The 25,797-nt window shown below is 39.8% G+C and overlaps 1 protein-coding gene across 2 annotated transcripts in view; it reads left to right on the top strand.

Moving 5' to 3' along the window:
* LOC115791776 (cell adhesion molecule 2-like) overlaps positions 1 to 25,797 on the top strand; it is a 224,573-nt gene that overhangs the window by 170,184 nt on the left and 28,592 nt on the right. For both annotated transcript variants that reach the window (XM_030746015.1, XM_030746014.1), the window contains exons 3-6: positions 6,200 to 6,352; positions 9,430 to 9,567; positions 25,024 to 25,185; positions 25,679 to 25,769. In XM_030746015.1, the coding sequence (XP_030601875.1) occupies positions 6,200 to 6,352; positions 9,430 to 9,567; positions 25,024 to 25,185; positions 25,679 to 25,769 (544 nt within the window). The remainder of the gene's footprint in view (positions 1 to 6,199; positions 6,353 to 9,429; positions 9,568 to 25,023; positions 25,186 to 25,678; positions 25,770 to 25,797) is intronic.

Raw genomic sequence — 25,797 nt, 5'->3', positions numbered from 1 at the left:
TTGATGTTGACAACAGCACCATCCTCCATGAACGCATTCAGGGCTGTCGGCACTAATGGTCTATAATGGATGGCATGCAGCTGCAGCACCTTCATGGACAAATAGCAAAGGATGCATTCCTCCTCTCTACCGTCTCTGTCGATATACAGGCTTTCATGTGAAAGACCAGTGGTCGATTGTAGTTTGTTTTACATGCTATGAAAAAAAATGTGAGTCCTTTAAATCAGCTGCCTGTTCTACATCATATAGTTAGCTCTTGTGTCTGAAATAAATCATATATAATTAATCCAGTTTATAAATTGTGTAACCTAAATAATATAAAACTAATAAAATATATATATTTATTGGGTGTTTTATCCCTTAATTGTAACCCTCACCATTTGGCCAGCTAGAAGCTGATGTTACAATGATTTGGGCGCATGAGCTTCTGGCCTCCAGCTCACCCTAGCCCAGTCAACCCTCTTCTCCCAGCTCTCCCCTTGCTCTCTTGAGAATGATGCTCATAGTCTTTCTAGAGCTAAGTAGTTTCTCCCCTGCCCTGATCAACTGGATGGATGGTGCTGGTGTCCCAGTGGGTTTGCAGCTTCATACACAGCTCCTGCTCAGAGATATTTGCTAGATCCATGAGCACGGTCTCTCTTGGGTGAATGACATATTGCAGCCTGACAAAGGTGCGGGCCAAGATGCCATTCTTTCCACAGAGTATGCTTCGATTCCCAACTGTCCAGGTTAGCTGAAGGGAAGGGTGCCTCAAACTGTGCTGATAAAACCAGAAAAAAGATAATCAAAAAGAATCCACATTTCCACAAGTGAACTCAAAAGACTTGGTGTCCATGTTTCCAGGGAAGTCTGTTCCACTGCCTTTGTCCTTTTTGTGACTATCTTTTGCCTTCTCCAGACATTGAACCTCCAAATGGACTATATCTCTAAACTTACACACACACACACACACACACACACACACACACACACACACACACACACACACACACACACACATACCGTAAAAGCATAATTTATGGTATGCTTTGGTCCCGTTACGTAGTTAGGTAAGTAAGTGGACAATGGCACAACCTTTCAGACTTAATTCTGGAGGCTAACAAAAGTATTGTATTAACTGTTACAGTCACTTTTACACATAGTCCACCATTTTCAAGTGCGCAAATGTAATTGGAAAAACTAACATAATTATAAATATAAGGATTATTTTTAATACTAGCATTAAAATTCTTTGCAGTCAATGACTGCCTGAAGTCTAAAACCCATGGACATTACTAAGTATTGTGTTTCCTGTCTTGAAATGCTCTGTCTGGCCTTGACTACAGTCGCTTCCAGTTACTGCTTGTTTGTGGGTCTCATTGACCTCAGTTTTGTCTTCAGTAACTGAAAAGCTGTTGGGTTGAGATCAGGTGACTTGGCCATTGCAGAATATCCCACTTCTTTGCTTTGAGAAACTCTTGAGTTGCTTTTACAGTATGCTTTGGTTCATTATCCATTTGCACTGTGCCACACAATCAGTTTTCCAGCATTTGGCTGAATCTGAGGAGAGAGTATAGCCCTGTACACTTCAGAATTCATCCTGCTACTTCTGTCAGCAGTCATGCCATGCATGTCCATACCATAATATTACCTCCACCATGTTTGACAGATGACATGGTATGCTTGTGATCATAGGCCTTTCCTTCTCCATACTTTTCCCTTCCTGTTGTTCTGGCACAAGTTAATCTTGGTTTCGTTTGTCCAAACAATTGTTTTCAGAACTCTTTCTGCCTGTCCTTTTCTTGAGTGTAACCAACAGTTTGCATCATGTTGTAAATTTTCTGTTTATGTTAATGAAGTTTCTAGATTGTAGACCTTGTCGTTGTTTGTCAATGTCAATCTCCTACCTTCTTGAGAGTGTTCTTGACTTGGCTAGATGTTATGAATGGGTTGTTCTTAACCAAAGAAGGAATTCTCTGACACTTCACTTTAGTTGTCTTCTGGTATCTTTCAGGCCATGTTAGTGGTGCTGTGCTGGCCAGTACATTCTGTTTTGCTTTTTAAAGAACCAAATTTTGTCTCTGGATTTTCAGGCTATTGACGGCCTCCCTCACTTACATGTCTTTGGACCTCATATCGAGAGTTCCAATGAAATGACACCAAATGTTAATTGTAATCAACTCCAGACCTTCTAACAGCTTAATTTGTCATAATTTGTCTGGCAGTGAAACTGCTTGTCAGTCAATTGTCCAGTTAATTTTGAGCCACTGAAAATGGGGGGCTGAGGATAAAAATGGTTCTAATCTAAGCAGTTAATTTAGTTTTGTTAAACGCCTTAATGGGTTTAATACATTTTTTTCACATTTTGTTAAATCCCTTGAATTAAATATGAAAGTCTGCATGTCACATCGCATGTCAATGATTTTATTTAAAATCCAGTCTGGTGGTGTACAGAGGCAAAATTACCAAAAATTGTGTCATTTTCCAAAAACATATGGACCTAACTGTATTTCCACATTTCTAGATAAGAAAGACAAAACCCCCTTGTCAATTGGATTATTGTAACTTGCTGACCAACTGGTGTGGTTATGAAAGTGGGACTAAAATGTAAGGGTATTTTCACTGTTGCCAATATCAGCTATGTTATGATTTCATGGATATATATAACACCTTTCATGTGTCTAAACCCAGCCTGAATCCCCTCCTTCCAGGGGGATCAGGATGATCCTGCTTTTTGGCATCAAATTTATCCTGATCTTTGCCTGTAACTACTGAAAAAAAAAATGCAAAAACACATGACTGGATTACGAAATCAAGATTATGTATTGAATAATAAGAATCATCAAATTTAGTATTCGAGGAGGATTTAATCGTTTTTCTCCATTTCTTTATCAAGTGATGATTGACAGGATTTTCCCACTTATTCAATCAGGTTTGTTACAACTGAGTCACTTTACAATTAATCCCATTTATAATAAATGTAATGTCATCACAGCAAGTTAAATCACTGACTTCATGTTCTAATTTCTTTGCTAAAGTAAACCAATAAATCAGACAAGTCTATATGCCTTTCAATGATCTAACTCCCCATGTCCCTCATTCTCTCTCAAACAACTTCTAAGAATGGGATGTTGGATTAAGGCAGAGACAGCTAGTGAGCCAGCAACCATAAATGTATTTTCTGACATTTACTTGCTCCTACTTCCTTGCCCAAAACAAATAAGACAACAGTTGAACTGAAGCATTGTTTAACTTCTGTACATTTACAGGTTAGTGGAGCTGCCTGAGTAGACAGAATGAGGTCTTAGGGTGGGTGGAATGAGAAAAACTAAAACTGACAGAAAGAAAGATAGAAAAACAGAGACAAAAAGCAGTCTTTGTGTGTATTAAATTTAGATAATCCATGTTTGCCTTATTTTATTCATTAGGATAAAGTCTGTGCATTTGTTTGTGTAGTTCAATGGCATGTGACATGAATCCTAACTATCTGTTCAGGAAAGGTTTAACCATCAGCTGAACTGGCAGTGTGTTAGACTGAAACTAATTCTCCCGTCTTGCATTAATGGGCATGTGTACTCATACGCACACTCACAGAAACAGCAGTCTACTGTCACTAGTGTGGAGCCTACAGATATGTCATGTGCTTGGTATCAACTTGTCACGTCTGCTCAGGCTCAGCACACAACATGTAGCGATAACCGGTGTTGTGAAGAACGGGAAGGGACAGAACAAATGCAGTGATAAATGAGACAGAACAGCTGTCGTTTAGCTGAACCGATTACAACACTTTTGCCATCTACTGTAGATGTTTAGCCTGGAACACACAAAGCAAAGCTTTCATTTCTTGGCAGACCAAGTGACACAGCATAGCTCACTGACATTTCTCTATGTTTGCCAGTTCTGTGATCACAGCATACACATAGAAGCTGCAAAAATAATGCACCTAGAAGGGCTAGAAATGTACCAGTTTCCACTATTTACAAAAGTGCCGTATGTATAGATTATAACCTGCATGATATTAAATACTTTCTGCATCATCCAGCTTTCATGGGACCAGAGGACAAACGTGTCTTTCACTAGTACTGTAACTGGAAAAAATGTATGGAGATTGGAAATTATGTAAATCCTCAATATTATTATGGTGGAAGGTAAAAAAAAAAATGTTGTGCAACGTATGTATGATTTCCATTAGACTTTCCAAAGTTAAGAGCAATTATCTGGCCCAGTTGCTCTGTCCCTTGTTACACCTATTCTAAAAATTCCCAGAAGAATTGTTTGGGCCAAGTTCATTTTGGTTCTACATGAAATCTTTTCAATTCAGATTTATGATATCCCCAGTACTGTTGTCTGCTGGGCCAGTAGTTTGAAGCAGTACAATTATTTCTTACATCTTACGGTTTCATGCTTGGATGCCTATCAGCAAAAAGAGTAACATATTGATGAACTGTAGCTTTGCAATAAGACACTGGCAGGATAAGTTAAATACAAAGTGAGCAGCAGCCTTTTTCAAAGAATTTGAAATGAGGCCTGATCTATATCTTAGCCTTATTAAGGTGCCTATTAAAATATCTAATTATGTATTACACCATTAATAAATTCCACTGACTAGGAAATTACATTAATCCATTTTCTTAACCATCTAGCCATTTCAGGGTTGCAGGGAGGCTTGGAGCCTATCCCAGCTGTCACAGGTCACCAGTCTATCACAGGGATATTGCATCCATTAATAATAAAATTAGATCTGATACTCTAGCTGCAGAGATATAACAAAACACAATGAATACATTATATAATTTTGTCATAGATTTTAAGGATCTTTCACCCAGTATCGTGTCATATATAAAAATTAATTTAGGTTTGAGTTGTAGTTTTTAAAAAAAAGCTTAAAGTTTTACGATGTTGTAATTGATGTAGTAGATACCTTGGGTATCGTTTCTCATAATTCAACCAGCCAGTCTTTAAAGTACTCTACAAACAGACTGTGTTATAGCTTTTACTTTTGAACCCCGCCTGGAGAGGCAACAAAAACCAGAGTGTTTTTTTTTTTCTTTTTACTATCATAAGACACAAATAGTCTTTCAAAAGCTCAAATGAAAGAAAATGTAAACACCTGCACAGAAATAGTCATGCTAAGTACAGAAATAGTCACACACACACACACACACACACTTGAACAAGGAGAGTCCTGAGTCACTTTCATGGAGATTAAAAGCAAAGTAGCCTTGGCTGCTCATATTAAATAAGGTTTGTAGAAAGGCATTATACTAGCAAAAGGAAGGCTTGACTAAATCTTCCCGACAGCCAAGGCCATAGAAACAGCAGGAAAGAAATTTAATAGTTCACATGGTCTTTTTTTTTTAATTGCAAATTAGTGTTCAGTTTTTTGACTGCCATTTTCAAGGTGCCATGGATTTTTTTTTTTTTTTTTAGTGCATGCTTTCAACATATCATAGATATGAAGTCTAGCTTGAAGGACTGTCTTGTATCGTTTAACCGGCTATTCAGTCTCAGCAAATCTATTTCAAGTCTCACATCTTGCCAAATTCTCATTAAGCCGCACTCTCTGCCTTTTATTGCAGTATTGATTTCCACTGCATTCCGTTATGTCTTTTGGAAGATTATATTTTCATATAAGTAAATGTCTGCAGTGGTTTATAGCAAGGAAAGCTATGTTGTGTAGTTTAATGTGCAGGTTAGCTGATGCATTCATTTTTAAATTAATGGATGAAAGTGCATTTCATTGATACTGATTGATGATTTTATAGATAAGTTAATTTAGGATATGCATTAAATAATGCCAAGAGCACAGGCCCTAATTTTAGGGTCTCTGTTATTGTTTTTTTCATGGGAATGCAAACTGTGTAACAGTGAGATAGCAAAATATTAGTAACACAGATGTCTCCTTTTTTTTTTTAGTTTTTTCCAGCTGAGGTGGTTGTGAATTGGTTCATTTCTCTCTCTGTGCCTTTTACATTCGCTTCGTCTCAATCTGTGCATGAGCACATATGTGCGCAGTTTATTCCCTATACACTTAAACTACTTTTAAACCACTTTTACCAAATGAAAAATAATGAAAGAGAAAAAAATGTTTTAAATATTACACTTGCATTTAAGTCCTGTCACCACACTCTAGACGCTGACATGTTTCTCCCACAGCTGCAAGCTCAGTGTTACTGAAGCAGTTTTCTAACGATCTGCATCTGTTTGCTTCTGTTTCCAGCTCTAAGGGACAACAGAATTGAGCTTGTGCGCGCGACGTCATCAGAGTTGACCATCAGCATCAGTGATGTCATGCTGTCTGATGAAGGCATGTACACCTGTTCTCTCTTCACCATGCCTGTCAGAACGGCCAAAGCTTACCTGACTGTTCTCGGTGAGTACAAGATCCAAACAAAAATTCTGTTCTACCTCAATAACTGGATATAATGTTACAGCATCTCTAATGTGTATAAAATCTTTAAAAAAGTGAGCTAGGTATACATGTCTTTTTTTTTAACCATTCACTATAAGTTTACTTTCTCCTCAAGCAAAAGTAATTGATTTGTAAGAAAATGAAGAAAGAAAGCCAAAAACAAAAAAATGCACACTGCTCATTCAGATGTCTCTCGTACCTACAAAACTTTGCAGCCTACACAAGGTACCATTTGCGGTTGAAAAGTAACTATATATTAATTTCTTCCTGTGAGGTTGTTGAGGATACAGAATGCTACAAATAGACTTTCTTTTTCACTGAATCTCGAATCAATTTAGTCTGGAAGCTTTACCGAAACTGTTTTTATCAGGCAAAGAATCATATTTGTAACTTCAATGGACATCTGAAAGGATTTTCTTATATTTTTTTTATATGCACTTTTTGGAAAAGACCATATGTAGTAGCTTCACTGACATTGGCATAAAAATTTTAAAAATTGAAAAGAAAAAAGTCAAAAGGAAAAAGAAATGTTAACAATGTTAAAAAGCCGGTTGCTTATGCCTGCAAATGCAGATAAAAAAAATAGTGTACACTGTTAGTACCTACCTCCGTTTAGCAGTGTTTGTGTTGTGATCATGGCCTCACACAAACATTGTCTCATTTCCTGCCACTGGGCTTATTATCTTGCCAATTAGTTTTTGCTAATGTTAATAGATGTGCTTGTGCACTCCAGGATCATTAGCTGGCTCTCTGTGTTAACAAGCATTCTGAGAATTAGACATTAAAGGCTACTGCTCAATAAGGATATGGAGAAAATTATTTTGCAATATTGAACAATAGTTAATGGTGCAAGCTAGGAAACAGAGAGGGTGATTTTATAAACATACCAAATAGTCAGGGGATGGCCTGGGTTTTTGGGACCTTAAGTGCTGGGAATGAACAGAAAAAAAAAAAAAAACACTAAATGCTTTGGGGGGGGGGGGGGGTTCAGATTCAAAAGATTTGGGGCATGAATACAGATACCTGCTCATATGTTGCCATAAGGAAACAATAATTTGTAAAGCTGATGGGAATGACATCAAAGTAAGTATTATACAACTTTTTACCTGATGGCGTTCTTGATGTTACAGATACTTTTGAGTTAGAGTTCACCCTACAGGTAAAATGAATGTCAGTAATAAATTTCACAGCAATCCATCCTGTAGTAGTTGAGACATTCCCCAAAAAATATAAATGTTAAACTCCTGCAGGTAGAAGAAAAGTAATAGCTCACCAAAGTCAAGAATTCATCCACCAAAGGCCATCAATACCTGCACAAAATGTATGTTAATCTTTCTTGAGTCTGCACCAAAGTAGCTAGTTTACCAACAGACTGCCATTTCTGGAGCTTAAATCAATAACCATGTCATGCGTTATTAGCTGCTAGCATGGCCACTAGTGTGGCTAATAATGCATGACATGGTAGGATTAGTATTTGATCAATAAATGAAAAAGTATACAAATATTAAAAGTGAAGGACATTAATTTTAGCTCTAAATACCTTGTGATGGACCTTTATGCTCAAAAGCTTTAAGAAAACGCATACATTTATGCATAGATTGCCAGAAATCAGTGTGATCACTTACTACAACAGAAATTTGTAGAAACAGTGAAAAATCTCATTTCCTTTTTTTTTCCCCATCTATCAGAAATTGAGCTCCTTTTCCTGTGTTGAAAAACTGTTTTATAGAGAGAAGGTTTAAAGCTGTACAGCCTATAGCCACCCAAGGGGAACGTGACTATGCAAGATGAACAATGCACTTGATCTGCTTTTATTCAGTCTGGAAGAAAATCCATCAAATACTTTTCAAGTCAGCCCACACGTACTTATTCGCACACCACAGTTCCTCGATGTTATGGCTCTTTTACTTTACATACTTCAAAACTAAGCAATTTGCATAGAAAAACCAGGCACATTAAAAATCACATGTATAATATTTAGTTAGATGAGGTGTGAAATCTCACTAAATTATGCTTCTGCCAAGCGGCAGCTGTTGCTGGGATTACGTATGCAGTTTGTGCCTTCACGCAAATGGGAAACATAAAACAGGAGGACCTTTAACTCTGGCAGTAAACCTTACAGGAGGTGGTGAGACAGACAAGGCAAGAGTCAGTCAATGGCATTGACTGACAGAACTTTCAGTCACTCAGCCGGAGGCAGACTTATTGCTCATTGACGTTAGAAGGGCAGGCACTGCATACTTAAAACACTCATTATGGGAAAGGCCAGTAATTAACATTTTCTGTACATAGTCATGGCCTTGTCTACAGTCACAGCCCTGTCTCACACCGGCATACCAAGCATACTATTTATCAGCTTAGAGTTTTTCCTTTGATTGACATCATGATATATATATATATATATATATATATATATATATATATATATATATATATATATATAGACACACACACACACACACAGCAAGGGCAGTTTTTACTAACTACTGGAATCCCTTGCCCCCCCCCCCCCCCCCCCCCCCCTTCCCCCCAAAAAGATTTTTTTTTTTTTTTTGGGGGGGGGGGGGGGGGGGGGGGTCACGGGGATTGCATTAGTTAGTAATTATTCTTTGAGGACACATTGATGTTTTTTTAATGTATATTCTGATTCTGTGAAAACAAAACTCCTTTGAGCCTCATTGTATTTCTATTACAGTACAGACAGCATCTTTATAAGCTGGGAAATACAAAAAACTAGGTTAACAATGAAAAAAAATATGTCTCTTGTAATTTGGGTTGACCCAGCCATAAAGCTGGGAATGACCCAGTGGTTAGAAAAAAAACCACCCACCCATGTGCCAGAAAGAATCTTCTCTGATGTGCTCTGAAGCAGGACACTGCTCGGTGAAACTCAGTAGTCTGCTCTCTAATCTCCCTGCAGGTGGGAAAGCTGGGGGGGGTTGGGGGTTCCAATAAGGCATACTAATATTATTGTTGCATAATGACACCCTGCTGTGTGCGAATTAGTTCATCACTGTGATCTCTGTTCCAACTTTCAGGTGTGCCAGAGAAGCCAGAGATTGATGGCCTGACGAAGCCCGCCATGGAGGGAGACCACATCACTCTGACCTGCATCACTCAGGGCAGCAAGCCTGCCGCTGACCTGCGCTGGTTCAGGAATGAAAAGGAGGTCAAAGGTATGTAACATTATACCTGCATTTACATCTGTATCACATCTACTTTGGCTGTAAAACATACAGTCATGCTAGCAATGTGTCCCAGTTTCAGAATCAGGGTTGGTGAATGGAAGACAAAATTGTAAGGGAAATTATGACAAGCAAATGTACAGAACTATAACCATGAAAATGTTTGCTTTTGTATTCACTGAAGACAGGCTGATGATTCATTTGCTCTTACTTTGGTCAAAGATTCAGCATTCTGTTATTTTAAAACATGATTGAGTTATTTTATAGAATCAGATATTTAGACTGTTCCCTCTTCGGCCTGGGGAACAAGTCATGACTGCTGTTTTCACTTACACACCCAATGACAGTTCAGAGTACCCAGCCTTCTGGGAGTCGCTGGGTGAAGTGCTCAAAGGTGTTCCATCCGGAGACTGTTGTCCTATTGGAAGACATGGGCAACAACAGTGAGACCTGGAGGGGTGTGATTGGGAGGAACGGCCTGCCTGATCTGAACCAGAACACCCTAGGTCGCAAGTCGATGATCAATTTTGTAATTGTATGATCAGATGCTGAAGTGTCCAGTAATTGTGTGTTCTGGACACTTGAAGAGAAGAGTGGTGGTGGTGGGGAGGATGCTAGATGGACCTGGCACACCTAAACATATAGTGAGAGTACACTGGGAATGCCTGGCGGAGGTCCCAATCCATGAGATCTTCAACTCCCACCTCTAGTAGAACTTTGACAGTATTTAAAGGGAGGCTGAGAACATTGAGTCCAAATGGCCCATGTGCTACGTCACCATTGCTGAGGCAGGGAGCTGCAGCTCCATGGTGGTTGGTGCCTGTCATGGTAGTAATCCCCAAACCAGATGGTGGATGCCAGAGATGAAGGGAGCCATCAAGCTGAAGGAGGAGTCCTATTAGACTTGGTTAAGCAGTGGGACTTCGGAGGCAGCTGATGGGTACTGGCAGGCCAAGCGGAGTGCAGCTTGTGCAGTGGCCAAAGCAAAAACTTGGAGGAGTTTGGTGAGGCCATGGAAAAATACTTTCGGACCACCTCAAAGCAATTCTGGCAAACTCTCAGGTGACTCAGGAGAGGAAAGATGTGCTCTGCTCACACAAATGTATAGGGCGTGTGAAGCGCTGCTGACTTCAAGGATATAGTCAGGTGGTGGAAGTAATACTTCGGGGACCTCCTCAATCCCACTGACAAATCTTCTGTAAAGGAAGTCTGGGGACGAGGTGGATGACTTGCCCGTCACTGGGGGGGTGAGGTCACTGAGGCAGTTAAACAACTCTTTGGTGGCAGGACCCTGAGGTGGATGAGATTCGCCCTGAGTTCCTGAAGGCTCTAGATGTTGTAGGGCTGTATTGGTTGACACAGCTCTGCAACAACGCGTGGAGATCTGGGGCAGTGCCTCTGGATTAGCAGACTGTGGTGGTGGTTCCCATCTTCAGCAAGTTATCAGGGGATCACACTCCTCAGACTCCCTGGGTAGTTAGCCCATCCAGACTGCATGTGTTTTTTGGATTTGGAGCAGCCGAATGTGAAGCGAGAGGTATTAGAATTAGTGCCTCAGCTGGAGGAGGTGGCTGGGGAGAGGGAAGTCTGGGTTTCTTTGCTTAGGCTGTCCCAGATAAGCAGAGGATGGATGGATGGATGGACTGATGGATGGATGGATGGATGGATGGATGGATGGATGGATGGATGGATGGAAGGAAAAATTTAGGCAGTTCATTCAGTAATTATTTGTTATGGTTTTCTTAATGAAACCATTTTGTTACCTTTTAGGATTCTATAGCATTAGCTGTTCGCTAATAGTATCGGTTTCTCTAATAAGTATCTGCTATTTACTGATACTTTAATAATTGGCTGTAGTTTTTCTTTAGAACAAACTCCTCAGTTAGCCCCACAGTGTTATCCTTGGAAAATCATCTCTGTAGTCAGATACAAAAAATATTGGCATTTCACAATGGCTCATGTTTGGGCTTTGTGATAAACAAACAGAGCAGAAGTGTGGCAAAAAGTACTCATTTGTATTTCAAAATTGATTTAAAACGGGTATTTTTTTTTCATAAAACTATTGCCATAAAACTGCTGCATTGGATGTCTCAACAGTGTATTCTTGTTCCGAACAAGTTGTTTCTAATAGAGCAGATTCAGCATGTGTCCTCTGGCCTGAGACCGATACATTAACCTCCCTTGTTATTAGAGGGCTGTTCTAAATCTCACTGACTGGACTACATACCTCATTTCCACCCTGCTCCCGCTCTGTTCTACTTGATGAACCATCCGCTTTGTAATTGAACAAGACAGCGGAAGGGAGAGAAAGAGAGAGACAGAGAGAAGAAGAAGAGGCAAGAGAAAACTGATAAAAGAGATTTGGACATGAAATGATGAAATAAAGTTTTTCAGAGAGAGCTGGAACAGATGCAGTTGTGTATCAAATAAAATATATAACCCAGTGGGACAGACTGTCACAGATCATCACGGCTGAAGAACTCTTACAAAGGTTTCTCTGTTGATTCAGAAGGCAGATTAAAGTCAGATATCAAAATGCAAATTGCCCTTTTTCTGATTTAAATGACTGCTGAATTGGATTGAAAATCGCACATTGACTTTTTTAACTGCAAGTAAACAATGCAAATTTTTGGAAAGGCACTGTCAAAATCTTTGTATAACCCAACAGATCACTGAAACCTAATAGGAATAACAAGCAGCCAGGTGTAACACGTTCTGAATACCCAATTAAATGTAGCAGAATATGCTTTATGAGAAGGATTTGGGATGCGCAACACAGAAACTTCACAACATTAATTTCCCTCCTAATACAAAGGATTAATAAACCACATAAATGTTTTTGCCATTGCAGAGATAATTTTTTTTTGTCTTATTAACTTGGCATATTAATACTTTTCTTTCTCCTGTCACAGACTAAATTAACTATGCCTGTCATGTCTCTGGCACACATTTATTCTTGTTTTAAATTTTAAATTACTTTATCAATAGATGTTTCTGCTTCTGCTGACACACCTTATCAATCACCTGGTAAGGTATTGTTTCCAAAACAGCATGCTAACTGTCAAGTCTTCCTGCTTTTATTGCTTAATTTTAAGGAAATATACAGTAAAAATAAATGTTCAAAGCAAAATCATATTCTTTCAATTAATGCTGCAACCAAAAGTAGATCCCCATGTTGCATCTTGTTGTTTTTTACGCTTTTGTAATTTTACCCACTACACTTTGTATTTCTTTTGTTCCCCTTCTAAGGAACAAGCATATAACAGATTATAAACTAATTAGCAGACTGAGTATTTTTTCCTTGCAGGCTTATTGTGTCTCTACGGGTGATTATTGCTACTCCCAGTGGCCAGCTACTGAGAGAAGAGCTCCCTGTAAGGCACCGCTAGCCAAGACATAATGTTCTTTTAATTTACCACAGAAACAGGTAGTCAGTGATATCCTTTGTGGCTCGAAGTAGAGAAAATCTCAAGAGGATATTCCTCTCTTATTAAGGTCAGATGCTATAATTTGCTGCTGAACATGGGAAACAACTGTCTTTATTTTACGCCTTTCAAAATTTTATAACATTATGTTACTGATTGTAGTCATTTCTAAAATGTGCCTTAGAGCAGTTTATATATCAGAACCTTGAGACATAATATAAATGTCAGATTAGAAAATTGTTGTCAGACCCGCAATTGGAATTTTGATCACAAGTATATGTTTGGCCCACACTGAATTTACTGGAAAGCACTCTGAGCTTCTGTCATTACACCCTTTTCACCCATGTTTAAGTCCAGACAGCTCAGACTTGTATCTGGCTTTAGGATTTTCCATGGTCCAGACAAGTTCTCAGATAAGGCCAAATCAATGCTGGTTTTCGTCACAGTTTTTAGCAGATATCATGTTTATCTTTCATTTTAATTAGTTTGCTGATGAGATTGAATCTATGTCATCACTTTTGTTCCAAAATGCTCAGAACAAGCTCTGTGCTAAAATAAGCTTTGTTAATCTCACACACTGGATCTGAGCAGAGTGATTTACCAACCCGAGAAAAAGTCACCTCTAACCAACCAAATTCATGAATAGTAAATAGAAAGCTTAGAAGAGTACTGGTCTCAAAGGTGAAACAAACACTGATCCCTTATAATAATCTGTCTTCCTTGACAAGTACATGTCTGTCCTTCTAGTCCTGCTTCATAAAAAGTTGACATTGGAGACATTGTGTAAAATGTCAGTGAAAACAGACTTCAGTGTTTGGAGGATGATTTAAACTCTGTATTTAATTTCCAATTTTAAAAGATAATGTTTGTTTGTTACTTTTTTAAATTAGATACCTGCAGTGTAGTTGCTCAATGCGATTCATTTATCAGACATATTCAGGACATGTTTAGTTGAGGGAAAAGCCTGTTCTCAACAGTATGATTGACACAGGCACATTTACATATTTAGTTCTGCTTTGTCAATCACTAAAGCATGTCTGCCACTAACTGGTCCATTTCTTGTAGAAATAAAAAGGTGTGAATGGACCCAGTCAGTCTAACTTGTTATATATGACACTGAAAGAGCGTTTGTTCTTGTTTAATTAAAGGTGCTAGTGTGTTGCATTTAACTAGTTCAAATGAAACCAGCCCAGTAGCATGCCACTCTCTGGTGGTCTGAATGTCTGGACTCTATTGCAAAATAACCAAAAAGGAAGCATAAAAACAAGCGAATACAAAGCAGCATGTGTTAATACACAGTGTATCTATGCACGTGTAGGTGGATTTGAGTGCACTTCAAGTGTTCATCATCCTGACAGGATCAGGGTGTGTTCAATGTGAAAAGCCATCTGATTGTGAGCGACCATGCTGGGAATAAATGACAATTGTGACATATTGGTGTGGGATCTGGGGGAATAGAGAAGATTATATTACTGGCAGAGCCACTGGAGCAGTCCATCACCCATTCGCATGCAGTTAACAGACACCCTATGCTAAACGTGGGTGTGTATATCTTTGTATATGTGTGTGTCCGCTTGAGCAAAACAGACAGATGGAGCAGACAGCGTGCATGTAAGGACATAAGCTTGTGTGTGTGGAACGGAATCCAATATTCTTATTTCTCAGTCTCTTTGTCCCTCAGATCCCCTCAGTCCCCACCCAGTAATGATATATTTCTATCTCAGTTACACACCATAACCCAAGGAGACCTCTTCCAATATCACCACATGTAGAAGTTGTTTACACACCACTGAACCAGGGGGAGCTGTGTGGAGACCAAGCAAGACAGAGATGAAATGAATATTTATTTCAAATAAGGGTGGGGATGTTCTCTATCAGACTAGCATTATCATACTCTCTGACCTAAACTGTAGAGGTTATTGCTCCATCATGTAACACAATAGCTCTATTCCAAGGGGGCTTAGGGGGGAAAAAACACAGAGATTTGATTCAAATTTGTTTGCAGTCGCATCCCTTTTCGGTTGTCAAACTTGTTATTCAAGGACAAGGTATAAACCGACCTTGCACTATTCAGGTCATATTGACCTGACTTTTTAGTACACTATCACTCAGATGGTGCTATCTCTTCATCTATGGGTAACTGTCCAGAATTTGGTGCTACTCGCTATTCAAACGTGAATTGGTGAACGTGAAGAGGAAAAAAATGGGGGGGCGCTGATGAGACTGCTGGTGACACTGTGAACACTGCACTATGAATCAAGTTCAAGAATTTAAAGAAGTTTTGCAGTTAAAAGGAAAATACATTTTCAGCTACTTTAGCAGTGTTAGACAGCCTTGCACAATACATAAAAAGTCTGTGTTGGGACTACATTTATACTGTCCACATCCCTTGGGTGCAGCGGATCAATGACCATTAAAGATGTAATTTCAAGATGGCTCCTGCAAGTCACGGTGGCATGAATAAAAGATGGGTTAGATGCACACACAAAAACATCTATTCACCTCCTCTATCCTCTTACATGTGCGCCACAAACACAAAAGTATATGATCTGTGGAAATGTGTTAGGTTTGTGTGTATATTAATTAAACTACAGAGATCAAATGGGAAAAGGTTCCTCTTGTTTTATTTTATTTTTCATTTAATATGAGGGTTTTTTTTTCACACCCTCAGGCCACAACAACGTAAGAACGAAGAACATCAGAAGTATCGTATATTTCATGCATCCTTTCTCCTTCTTTTGTTAAAGGTAGATCTGACTCATCCTGTGAATTTGAGGTTAACAGACTTAGACTTGAGCACAGAAGAAGAGATCATATTGGTACACCCACTGTCTGTGCCTATTAAGAGCAACATCCTAGAGGTGGAGCACCTGTCCGTTTTTTAAATGTCAAGGCACTGAAACTGACCAGACCTCTCCTTTCAGAGTGGGAAACAGTCTTCATGAATCCACAGTAGACACCTCTTAGCTGTGAATGCTCAGGGAGTTTCATGTCAGAAAGGACATTATGATACTGGTCTGCCAGGCGCTGATAGAAAGTCTCCTAACATTTAACAGTGCTCCCTGGTTGTAGTCACACGTCAGTTAAGCACAGAGCCTAGCTGGTAAGGCAGATCAGTCAAGGGAAGATGCTTACAGGCAGCCAACAGGCAGGCTCCCCGAACACTGCACAGTAGCAGGAATAAGCGAAAAGGTGGTGGACAGCACAATATATCATCTCCACACCTCACTGGAGCGGGAGCTTGCCGCGTATTTTTGCTCTTGTTTTAAAGTTTACGCATCCTTATTGTTATGCAGCTCATCTGGCAGGCAAAGGAAACTGCATACATACTAATCTGCCAATATTTTCTGGTAATATTATGTATTTCAGCATATTTAAATTCAAAATAGTGTTTAGTCTCGCATATATTTTGATTATTCTCACTCTCACCCATGGAAGATTTCACATTGTTCTTGCTTGAGCAAGTTGTTTTAATTCTCAGATGGGATGCAGCCCAGGGTGTGTTGAGTCAGCCTTCGGACCCCTGCCGCCAGGATTAGTCAGGTCTGGCACTGTTGTTCATGATTCCTCCACAACCCCAGCAGACCTCCTCAGTCTCTCTTGTTGGTCCCTCTATGTTCTCTTCTTCGGCTTCAACTCTCTCCTGTGAAATTGCATAAAAGGGTCAGATTCTCACATTGTGCGCCTGTCATTTCCATTACTAATCCTCCAAGGCTCTGTCTTGGCTCACATCACTGATGCAGAGCTGTGAGCACCCACCCACAGAACAACGTGCCGCAGTCATAGCCAAATACTATCCGGCTGTTTGTGGAAAAGAGGTGCCACAGGTGAATATGGGAGGATTGTGACCATTTTATTGTCCTTATTTGATTTTATTGGTTCTACAAAGTCTTTGTATATAAAACGAAGAAATAAAAATGAATATGAATTTTAAAAAATGCAACAGTTTTCAACAATATATTTTTTTTCAAACTGTCACATTATTTCCATTCATCCATCCTTCCATTTTCGACCACTTATCCGGGTCCCGGTCATGGTGGCAGCAATCTAAGCAGAGGTGCCGAAGTTACCTTCTCCCCAGCCACCGCCTCCAGCTCTTCTGAGGGGACACCGAGGCATTCCCATGCCAGGCAAGAGACATAATCTCACTGGGTCGGGTCCCCAGGGTCTCTTTCTGACATGCCCAAACCACCTCAACTGGCTCATTTTAATGCTGAGGAGCAGCAGCTCTACTCTAAGCCCCTTCTGAATGACTGAGATCCTCACCGTATATCTAAGGCTGAGCCCAGACACTTTTCAAAAGAAGCTCATTTCTGCTTCTTATATCCGAGATGTTATTCTTTCAGCCACTACCTGCAGTTCATAGCAATAGGTGAGGTTAGGAACATTTAACAGTAAAGCTTTACCTTCACCTTCAGGCAGGTATAGCATCCACATCACTGTTGAATGTGGAATGATTGATACACACATGCTGTAGCATTGTAATGTTGAGTGAATGACAAAATGTGTTCACTGCTAGTGCTTTATGGAAATGTTTCCTGAGCCTCTGCAGTGCTTTTCCCTACAGAATTGATTCTGCTTATAATATTTGCCACCTGAGGGCCCAAAGAGCATGGCCACTGCTGGGTTTTTTTTTTTCTGTCTTGTTGCTTGTGCAGTGTTTTCTCTATATTCTTTGAATCTTTTAATGATTTTGTGCTAAGTGAATAATTATATTTTTTTTCAGATGAGAAACATTTTTCTAAAATTTTTGCAATTTATGACTTTGACACAATCTCTAAGATGATATTTATATCCCATTATTCCTCGGTTTCAGCACCGAATATGCTGATTTTGTCAGTTAAAAAATATGCTTTCTGATCATTTCCATTTTACAACTGCATATTCATATTCAATTTTAAAATGTTCATCATAAAAAAAACTAAAAAATTGGCTGAATCTTCTGCAACTTTGCTTACTCAAGCCAATGACTATAATATGTCTGATATGTAACAGAGTTTTTCTTTTTGGATTGGCAAGCCTGAGCTTTAATGGCACCTCAATGGCAGCTGCTCTTTTCAGCTGTGTTAAAAATGTGATAAGATACTGTATTTATGGACTAATTACACCAACTCTCACCCAGACACTTTCACACACACTTTTGTGCAAACACAGAGTGCAGGCTGATTGCTGCTCTTTATCGATGAAGTCTTACTTGCTGTTGGACAACTGTGATTATGTTCTCAAAGTGGATCTCAGAAGACTTGGGAATTATAATGTTAATGAAATTAAACTTTGAGCAAGCATGTCGGTTTCTGTGCTCTTATCCTGAATCACACACAAGCAATCAGAGACCATTTAAAATTCCATGACAAAAAAAGCTAAAGGAATCCGCGCTCTTAAATCAACCAGCCAAATTATATACTATAGAAAGTCACTTTCAGCCTTTCCAGCAGTTTTGTTTCAATGCAAGTGTATTTACAATCAAAGGACTTCAAAGATAGAATTACAATCAAAAACCTTAGATATAGTGATATTATACACTGAAAAAATAACTTAAAAAATGTTTTCTTTTTCCTGAAAGTCTACAGTGAAAAATAGTCAGAACATTAGGTTAGTTGCAACAGGGGCATCGCTAAGTGCGTATTACAATGATTGAAGTACTTAACTTCTGGTTTTGATCAGCATAACTGTGTGCATAATCAGACTGCACAATTCAGGATGATGCATTCAATTTATTCAGTCATTACAATGTTTTGATTTACATAAAGTAATTTTTTTTTAAAAAATGAAACACTAACTTCTAATCCTCTTTGGAAATTTGGAAAAAAATACATCTCTTGATGCACCTGAACACATCATCAGTGACGTATCCTGGGGTCATCGGGTGTTTCGGGTCTTCAAACATCATACACCCTCTCCCAGGCGACCCGACCACGGTTGATCAGACCACGGCCTGTGTTCAGGTAGCAACTGCTTGTCCCCATGGACCATCTCTTTGTATCCAGAGCCAACTCAAAGCTTTCTCAGCTGCTTTGGTGATGTCCTTGATGGCTCTGTTCATCGCTCCTCCTGTAATGCCCAGTGTGCTGAGCACTCTGTGCAGTGAGTGCCCCACAAAACCTCTGCAGCCTACTTCATTGGGCATATTTGGCCCTCTTACATTCATGTGCCTCTCCCAGGCGATCCTCCCATGGTACTCTCAGTTCCATGATGATGATGATGTTCTTGGTGGACTCTGAAACCAGAAGAATATCTGGCCTCAGGGTGGTGCTGATGATATGCTGCAGCTGTTTCTCCAGGTCCACTGAGAGCTTCCAGTCCCTAGCCATTGACAGGATTTGATTTGCCACCTCCTTGCGCACATCTCTGGATTGCGCTCTTGCCTTGACAAAGCCCATTGACCTGGTGGTGTTGTGCACTCAGCTGCAGCTGTTGATCCCCTTGCTGATGGCTTCTGCAACTGATTTCAGCACCTGGTTATAGCGTCAGGTGTAACAGCCAAGTGCTGTTGGACAGGAGCTCAAGATGTGCGCTAATGATCTTCTTGCTGGGCACAGTGGACAATTTGGGGTCTTCACCTTTCCCAGGTGAAGAGGTTAGCTGGGCTGGGCAAGACGTCATGCACTGCCCACACCAGGAAGGTGATGCATTGATGCTCAGCATGCCAGGGGTCCATCCAAGTGACTTTCCGATCGATGTCTTGCTCCCACCTTGTTCAAACCCCCTGTTGTCTCAAACCGGCTGCTCTGTTTGATCTTTCCTAACTCTCCACCACTGCCCTCACCTCCTCCTGGATCTGTCTTTGCCTCTCCTTCCACCCTGCTCCCCTTGTGTCGGGGTGTCTGGGAAAGGCCCAACCGTGTTCTTCCCTGAGCCACCACACCCACCAGATCTTTGTGGTGCAGTCACAATACAGCGTCCAGCACCGCAGCCTGGGCACTCCACTTCCTTCCTGTCCTCATCACTACTCCTGCTTGGGCCACCTTTGGATGTCTAGAGTCCCTGTACGTCAGCACGTTACTTGTCCGTGTGACCTTGAACTCTTCTTCCAAAAACTTCAGGGTCCTGCTGATGGGTTAAGGACCTTCTACACCCTTGGCCAGCTCTCCTAGAGTAATTGCCTGTCTCCTGGAATCTCTTCCATGCTCCTGAGACTGTTGGGAGACACAGCAATCCTTCTGGCAATGACACATATTGATGTGCCATCCTGGAGGAGTTGGACTACCTGTGCAACCTCTGTAGCATCCAGGTATCACTTCACGCTACCAGTAGTGACACTGACCCTAGCCAAATGCAAAAGTAGTGAAAGAAAGAAAGAAAGAAAAGAAAAGATGAGGAGAAAAAAATGTCAGTGGCCTCCTCCTCCAGTCATTTCTGTTTGGGGGGGTTGTCTCATTGTTGCCCCTCTAGTGCACCTGTTGTTAATTTCATTAACACCAAAGCAGCTGAAACTGATTAACAACCCCCTCTGCTACTTAACTGACCAGATCGATATCCCAGAAGTTTAATTGATTAATGCAATACTCTGATTAAAATTGGTTGGTGTATTTTACATTTTTGAAATAAAATATGCAATTGAGTATTTTCTTGAAAGCTAGTAACATTTAGCTAGTTGACTCGCTGAAACAGTAATGTATTAATGTACATTGTAACTACTCGTTACATTACTTTTGCATTACCCTGTACTCTCACATAATTACCAGTTAATAATATAGACCTTAGACTACAATCCAAAATACTGACACAAATTCCTATCCTAATGAGGATACACACAAGATTTTTCTTTTAGTGTTTAAATATGAACACAAAAACCAGCCAAAGAGACTTCAAAGTGATCTCCACTGCAATTCAGCTGTAGAAACATGCACAGGTAGAAATGGAGGCTACAATGTTGCAAGCCTGACTGTTCATCAGTGCTTTTGTTACCTGTTGAAGATCAGGCTCTGGCTGCTGTCCTGGGGTCAACATAAACTCAGCTTTAACATCACTCTGGGTTCTTGGCTGACTTCATGTTAGCATGGTATCTACATGGATGCTTGCAAAGAGCCGATTTTGTGTTAGCAGTATAATGCTATTATTTCTGTCCTGGACAGAACTTTGCACTTTACCATCACACTCTTGTCCTTTCGTGCAATAAAAATAATTTTAGTCCATTTTTTTTCTATCCACCCATCTTGCAGATATCTAAATAACCTTTGTAAAGCAATAACATAATTGTAACTGTAATGTAATTACTGAATTTAGTACAGTAATGCACCTTACTGCGTTACTGAAAAGTGCAATGCTCAAAATTGCGGACAGAAGTAGAAAGACAAGTTGGACTGATGTATTGACAAAGAGGCAGGGAGCAGCAGTTTATAAGGTAATTAATAATTAATTAATAATTAATAGAAATGGAAAAGAAATGTTTGCAATCTGATAGCAAACCATTGATTATCACAAGTTAGTTGTAATTTCTTTTAGCCCTCCTCTGTTTTTTCACTCTCTGTCATCTCCTGTATCTTCTTTGTGAAATGCAGCCATTTTCCCTCTCCCCTGTTGTTTGCATGGATGTTGCTAACACTGCAGACCTGTCAGTCATTCATCTCTAGGGGAGGCGGGCTCATTGCCTCAGTCGGGGGAAGTGGCTGAGCAGAATAGTTGATTGGCAGAATTGAGAGAGAGAGGAGACAGTAGGGTGGTGTGCTTAGAAAGTGGAGCAGATGAGCACAGAGGAGAGAAAGATGTGGAGCGTAAACAGTCTCTTTAGGAGGTACAAACAAAGGCGGTCAGCATGGGAGATGCAGTATATACAGTATGCTTATGATATATAAAACTAAGATGAAGAAAATGAAGGACATATTCTTGACAAAGCAGGGCAACATCTAAAGAGAGATAAGCCTGGACAGCTGAATACATTATAGAAGTGAATTCTTTTCTTGTTTGAAAAGAAACTGAGTAGGATGTAGCGACTTGATATGATTTTAAAACCTGGCCACTGGCATAATATAAGCAGACCAAACACCTTTTGTTGATGACTGGCTGAACAGATTTTACTGAGAGGAAGAATGGTTCAAAATAACTACTTGGAGGTGGATAGGTTTAAATAATTATCATCAAGTACGACAGCCAGTAAGTTTTAAAAAAAAAAATCTAGTGGTATTGAATTGTGCAAGACTGCTGACTTAGGTGTGAGATGTGTGGTCTGAAAGAGCATGCTAATTTGTACTGCATAATGCATCTATACAGCTACCAAGTTTTAAAGAACATGTATACCTTACTTTCAGGCTGCAGCACAAACATTTGGGGGGAGAAATTGTCTAATGTCATCATTAGACAATTTTTGACTTGAGGCAACTGTGTGTTGTGATTTGGCGCTATACAGTATAAATAAAATTTAACTGAACAGAATTGAATCCTCTAAACTCTAACTCTAGTTTTTCTAAAGCTGGCACATTTCCTGAAATAATGTATTTTCATATGAGATCCTTAACGAGGATGCTTAAGTTTCACTGCAATAGTAAGTTTCTTAAAGTTTCTTGAAAAGACAAAAAAAAAAAACACTACCAGGAACTTAAAGAAGAAGAATTTGTAACATTGGAAGTATTTCAGTCTAGTTCTGTGCTTTATTTCTGTATGGCAATGAAACTGCGGTCATCTGGATAGTGCACAGGGAACCCTGATCTACTAGGTCAGAAGTCTCCTTCTCCACTTTGAAGGCTTCCTCTACCATTGAGGTACTTTGCTTTTAGGGAGGAAGATTTATCACTAACTGATAGCATTCCAAGGACCCTGGTGTGACAGTCATAACCTTGAGGGAAGGTTATGACCTTTGAATCAAACACATTTGGTTTATCAAAAGTCTAGGAGTGTTAGGGGAGAAATGAAGGAAAGGGGAATGATATGATCAAGGAATATTCCAAATCTCAGTTGGCTGGAGGATTTTTCCTGTCTTTACAATGCCTGGGATGTTGATGGTCAGGGGGAGATGCATTAGCTGATTACTTAGAAGGCAGGTGTTGCTTGGATAGCTCTGAGAACAAATTGTGCAGATAAAGAGAACTGTGCATAATGACACTTTGCTAACAGGCTAATTTAATTACTGCCAGTTACTGTCAACAGTCTGATTTCCACTGGTAATGTTTTTTGAAGTAGCTATCAGGCAGAGGAATCAGACCAAGAGGTCTGAGAGATATGAAGTGCATGAAAGTGTTGGTGATTTATACAAGCTGAGTGGGAGCCTAGGGAAGTGCATGCAGAGATGACAGGTAAAGCCACAGGTAGTCAAAGAAGTTAACAGTGTAAACATACACATTACAACCAAAGAGTCCCAGCTTAGAGGTGAGGCAGCTGGGTTTTGTTTATGCACTGACTGAAGCAAAATCCAGGTTGAATTTGTACTGAGGTAGCCTAGATACCTAGGTAGCCTAGATAGTGAACTTCCAAAACAGTAATGGTGAAAGAGCTGAAGATAGCTCTGTCCAGCCTATTCTAATCTAATGTAGCATACATACAGTATCATAGATGCATCTGTTAAAAAAATTTTGGACAAGTTTGAATATCAGTGACCTTGACCTGAAGGTAAAGGTCGGAGGTCACGTTTTCTGAAAATCTTGTGAACATGATAATGATCTCACCTAAGATGTTCAAATTCACACCCTAGATGCATACTGTTCAAGTTGGACCATCAAACTTCACACACTTGTTCACTGACTTTACCATAACGGCACTTTTGCTGCATTTCCATTAGTATCTACTCAGCGCAGGTCAGCTCGACTCGCCACGATCTTGTTTTGTTTCCATTGCAACTGAGTACCACCTCAATGTGGGTGGAGTCAATATAGCAACGGGAGCAGTAGTCTCTTGACATAATTTGTCTCAAAACACAACAAAACAATAGATAAGATAGTGACAAGCTAACATAGCTAATGCTAGTTTAATATCATCATCATGCCTAAGTCCCCTGTATAATGTTTTAATTGATGAAGGTTATTGTTAAGTATTAACCCTATACCGCTGAACATGTGATCGAATCAGTGTACTTCAAAAGTGCCACCGATCACGTACTTCCTGCAACAATTACCGTAATAACCCTACATTAGTTATAAAGTGCAGTTTGTCAGCTTTCAGAAACCATTAGAATTTTTCCGATAGGACAAATGGTCGCGTAATTATGGTAATTCAAAGGTCCTTTGATCCGCCGCCTCAGTGCTCGATGTTAATTAGGCATTCAACCGGTGCTTTGTGTGCCTCCATTTTCTTGCTATCAGGTTTTAAAAATGGCACGGCTGATTCTGGTGTAGGAGTCGCTCTCATGACTCAACTAGTGACGACACTTCCTGGCCAGTCAGTGGCATGTTTTTCTTCCGGGTCATGTTGTCGGATCTCCTTGGATCGTTTGGAACCCCAGCTGAGTGGCTACTAACAAAGTACCTGGTACCAGGTACTAATGGCAATGCCTAAAAACCGTGCCGGGTCGAATATGCTGAGTCGGTACTAATGGAAATGTGGCATTTGACACCCTCCCCACCCCTCCCCTGTCACCCGGTTACAAATCCAAAACAACCAAGCATTGGCTTATTGGCTTGATTGATATTTTTGTTTCTTTTTTTAATTCATTTTGTTTTGCTTCATTGGGGGGGTGCGGGGGGGGGGGGGCATTTTTCAGCACATGATTCTTACCTACAGTATGCATAACTCCCCAAAGGGAATACAGAAGGCACTCATGTAAAGAATAATGTGGTGGTAGCTAAACAGGCACTATGTGTCATACGTGTATCGAAATTCTAATTCTTATAGGTAGTTCAGTAAGTGTATAAAATATTTTTAAGTATTATTATTATTAATGTATCATTCTTTTGATTCCTCAATGAAATTTGAACATTTTAGGCACTAATTGTTTTGCATGATAGGTCCATGTCTAGTAGCACAACGTCTTGTACAGTATATGAATAGAAGAGCATGTGAAATCTGGCTGTGGTTGTAACACATTGGTTTGTGGCTATCACACCTCACAAGATAAATGTGCTGCATCTGTGACAGAATGCAATTCTCTCCCAAGGTGCCAAAGAGGTGAATGCGAGTGGGAAGACATTTACAGTACGGAGCTCTCTACAGCTGCAAGTGGACAGAAATGATGATGGAGTGGCCTACACCTGCAGAGTAGACCATGTTGCACTCGCACAGGCACCACAGCAGGCCACTGAAGTACTGGAGGTCCACTGTGAGTGTACACATAAAGTATATGCAAGCACTCAAACACATATATGAATTGTACACATGAGCATAATGGATGAAAGAAAATTCAAACTGATAAAATGCAGTAACTACTCTAAATGGCCATGGTAATGGGTCCTTTTATGGCTGTTGAACCCAGTTAGAGAACATTCCAACTAATAAGACTGCATCATTGTACGTATGTAAATGCACTATTTCAGAGCTGATTCTCAGTGATCTCTCATTTATATTTTTACATTAGGCTAACTAGTATCTCATTCATTCAATATCCAGCTGTCTGGGTGAAAATTCACTATTTTATTGTCTATGAAAATTTCCATGTACTGTCTGAATCCAGACAAGCTCTTATAATGACATAATCTAAATCTACATATATATCTCATTACTATTTTACATTACATTTATTTCAAGAAAATACAAAAAATTCTGTTTTCTATTATCCTCCCTCAATTTGAACCCTCTCTCTCTATTTGCCCTAGATGCTCCTCGTGTGGAGATCATCCACTCTCTTGCAGTCCCTCAGGAGGGTCAGTACTTAAAGCTGGAGTGTGTGTCCAAAGGAAACCCTTCGTAAGTCTCTCAAAGTTTGCATGAGTTG

Source organism: Archocentrus centrarchus, chromosome 14, assembly GCF_007364275.1.
Source record: "Archocentrus centrarchus isolate MPI-CPG fArcCen1 chromosome 14, fArcCen1, whole genome shotgun sequence".
NCBI classification, from domain to species: Eukaryota; Metazoa; Chordata; class Actinopteri; order Cichliformes; family Cichlidae; genus Archocentrus; species Archocentrus centrarchus.
Note: the sequence above shows the minus strand (reverse complement) of the source record. Positions and strands in the feature narration are given on the sequence as shown.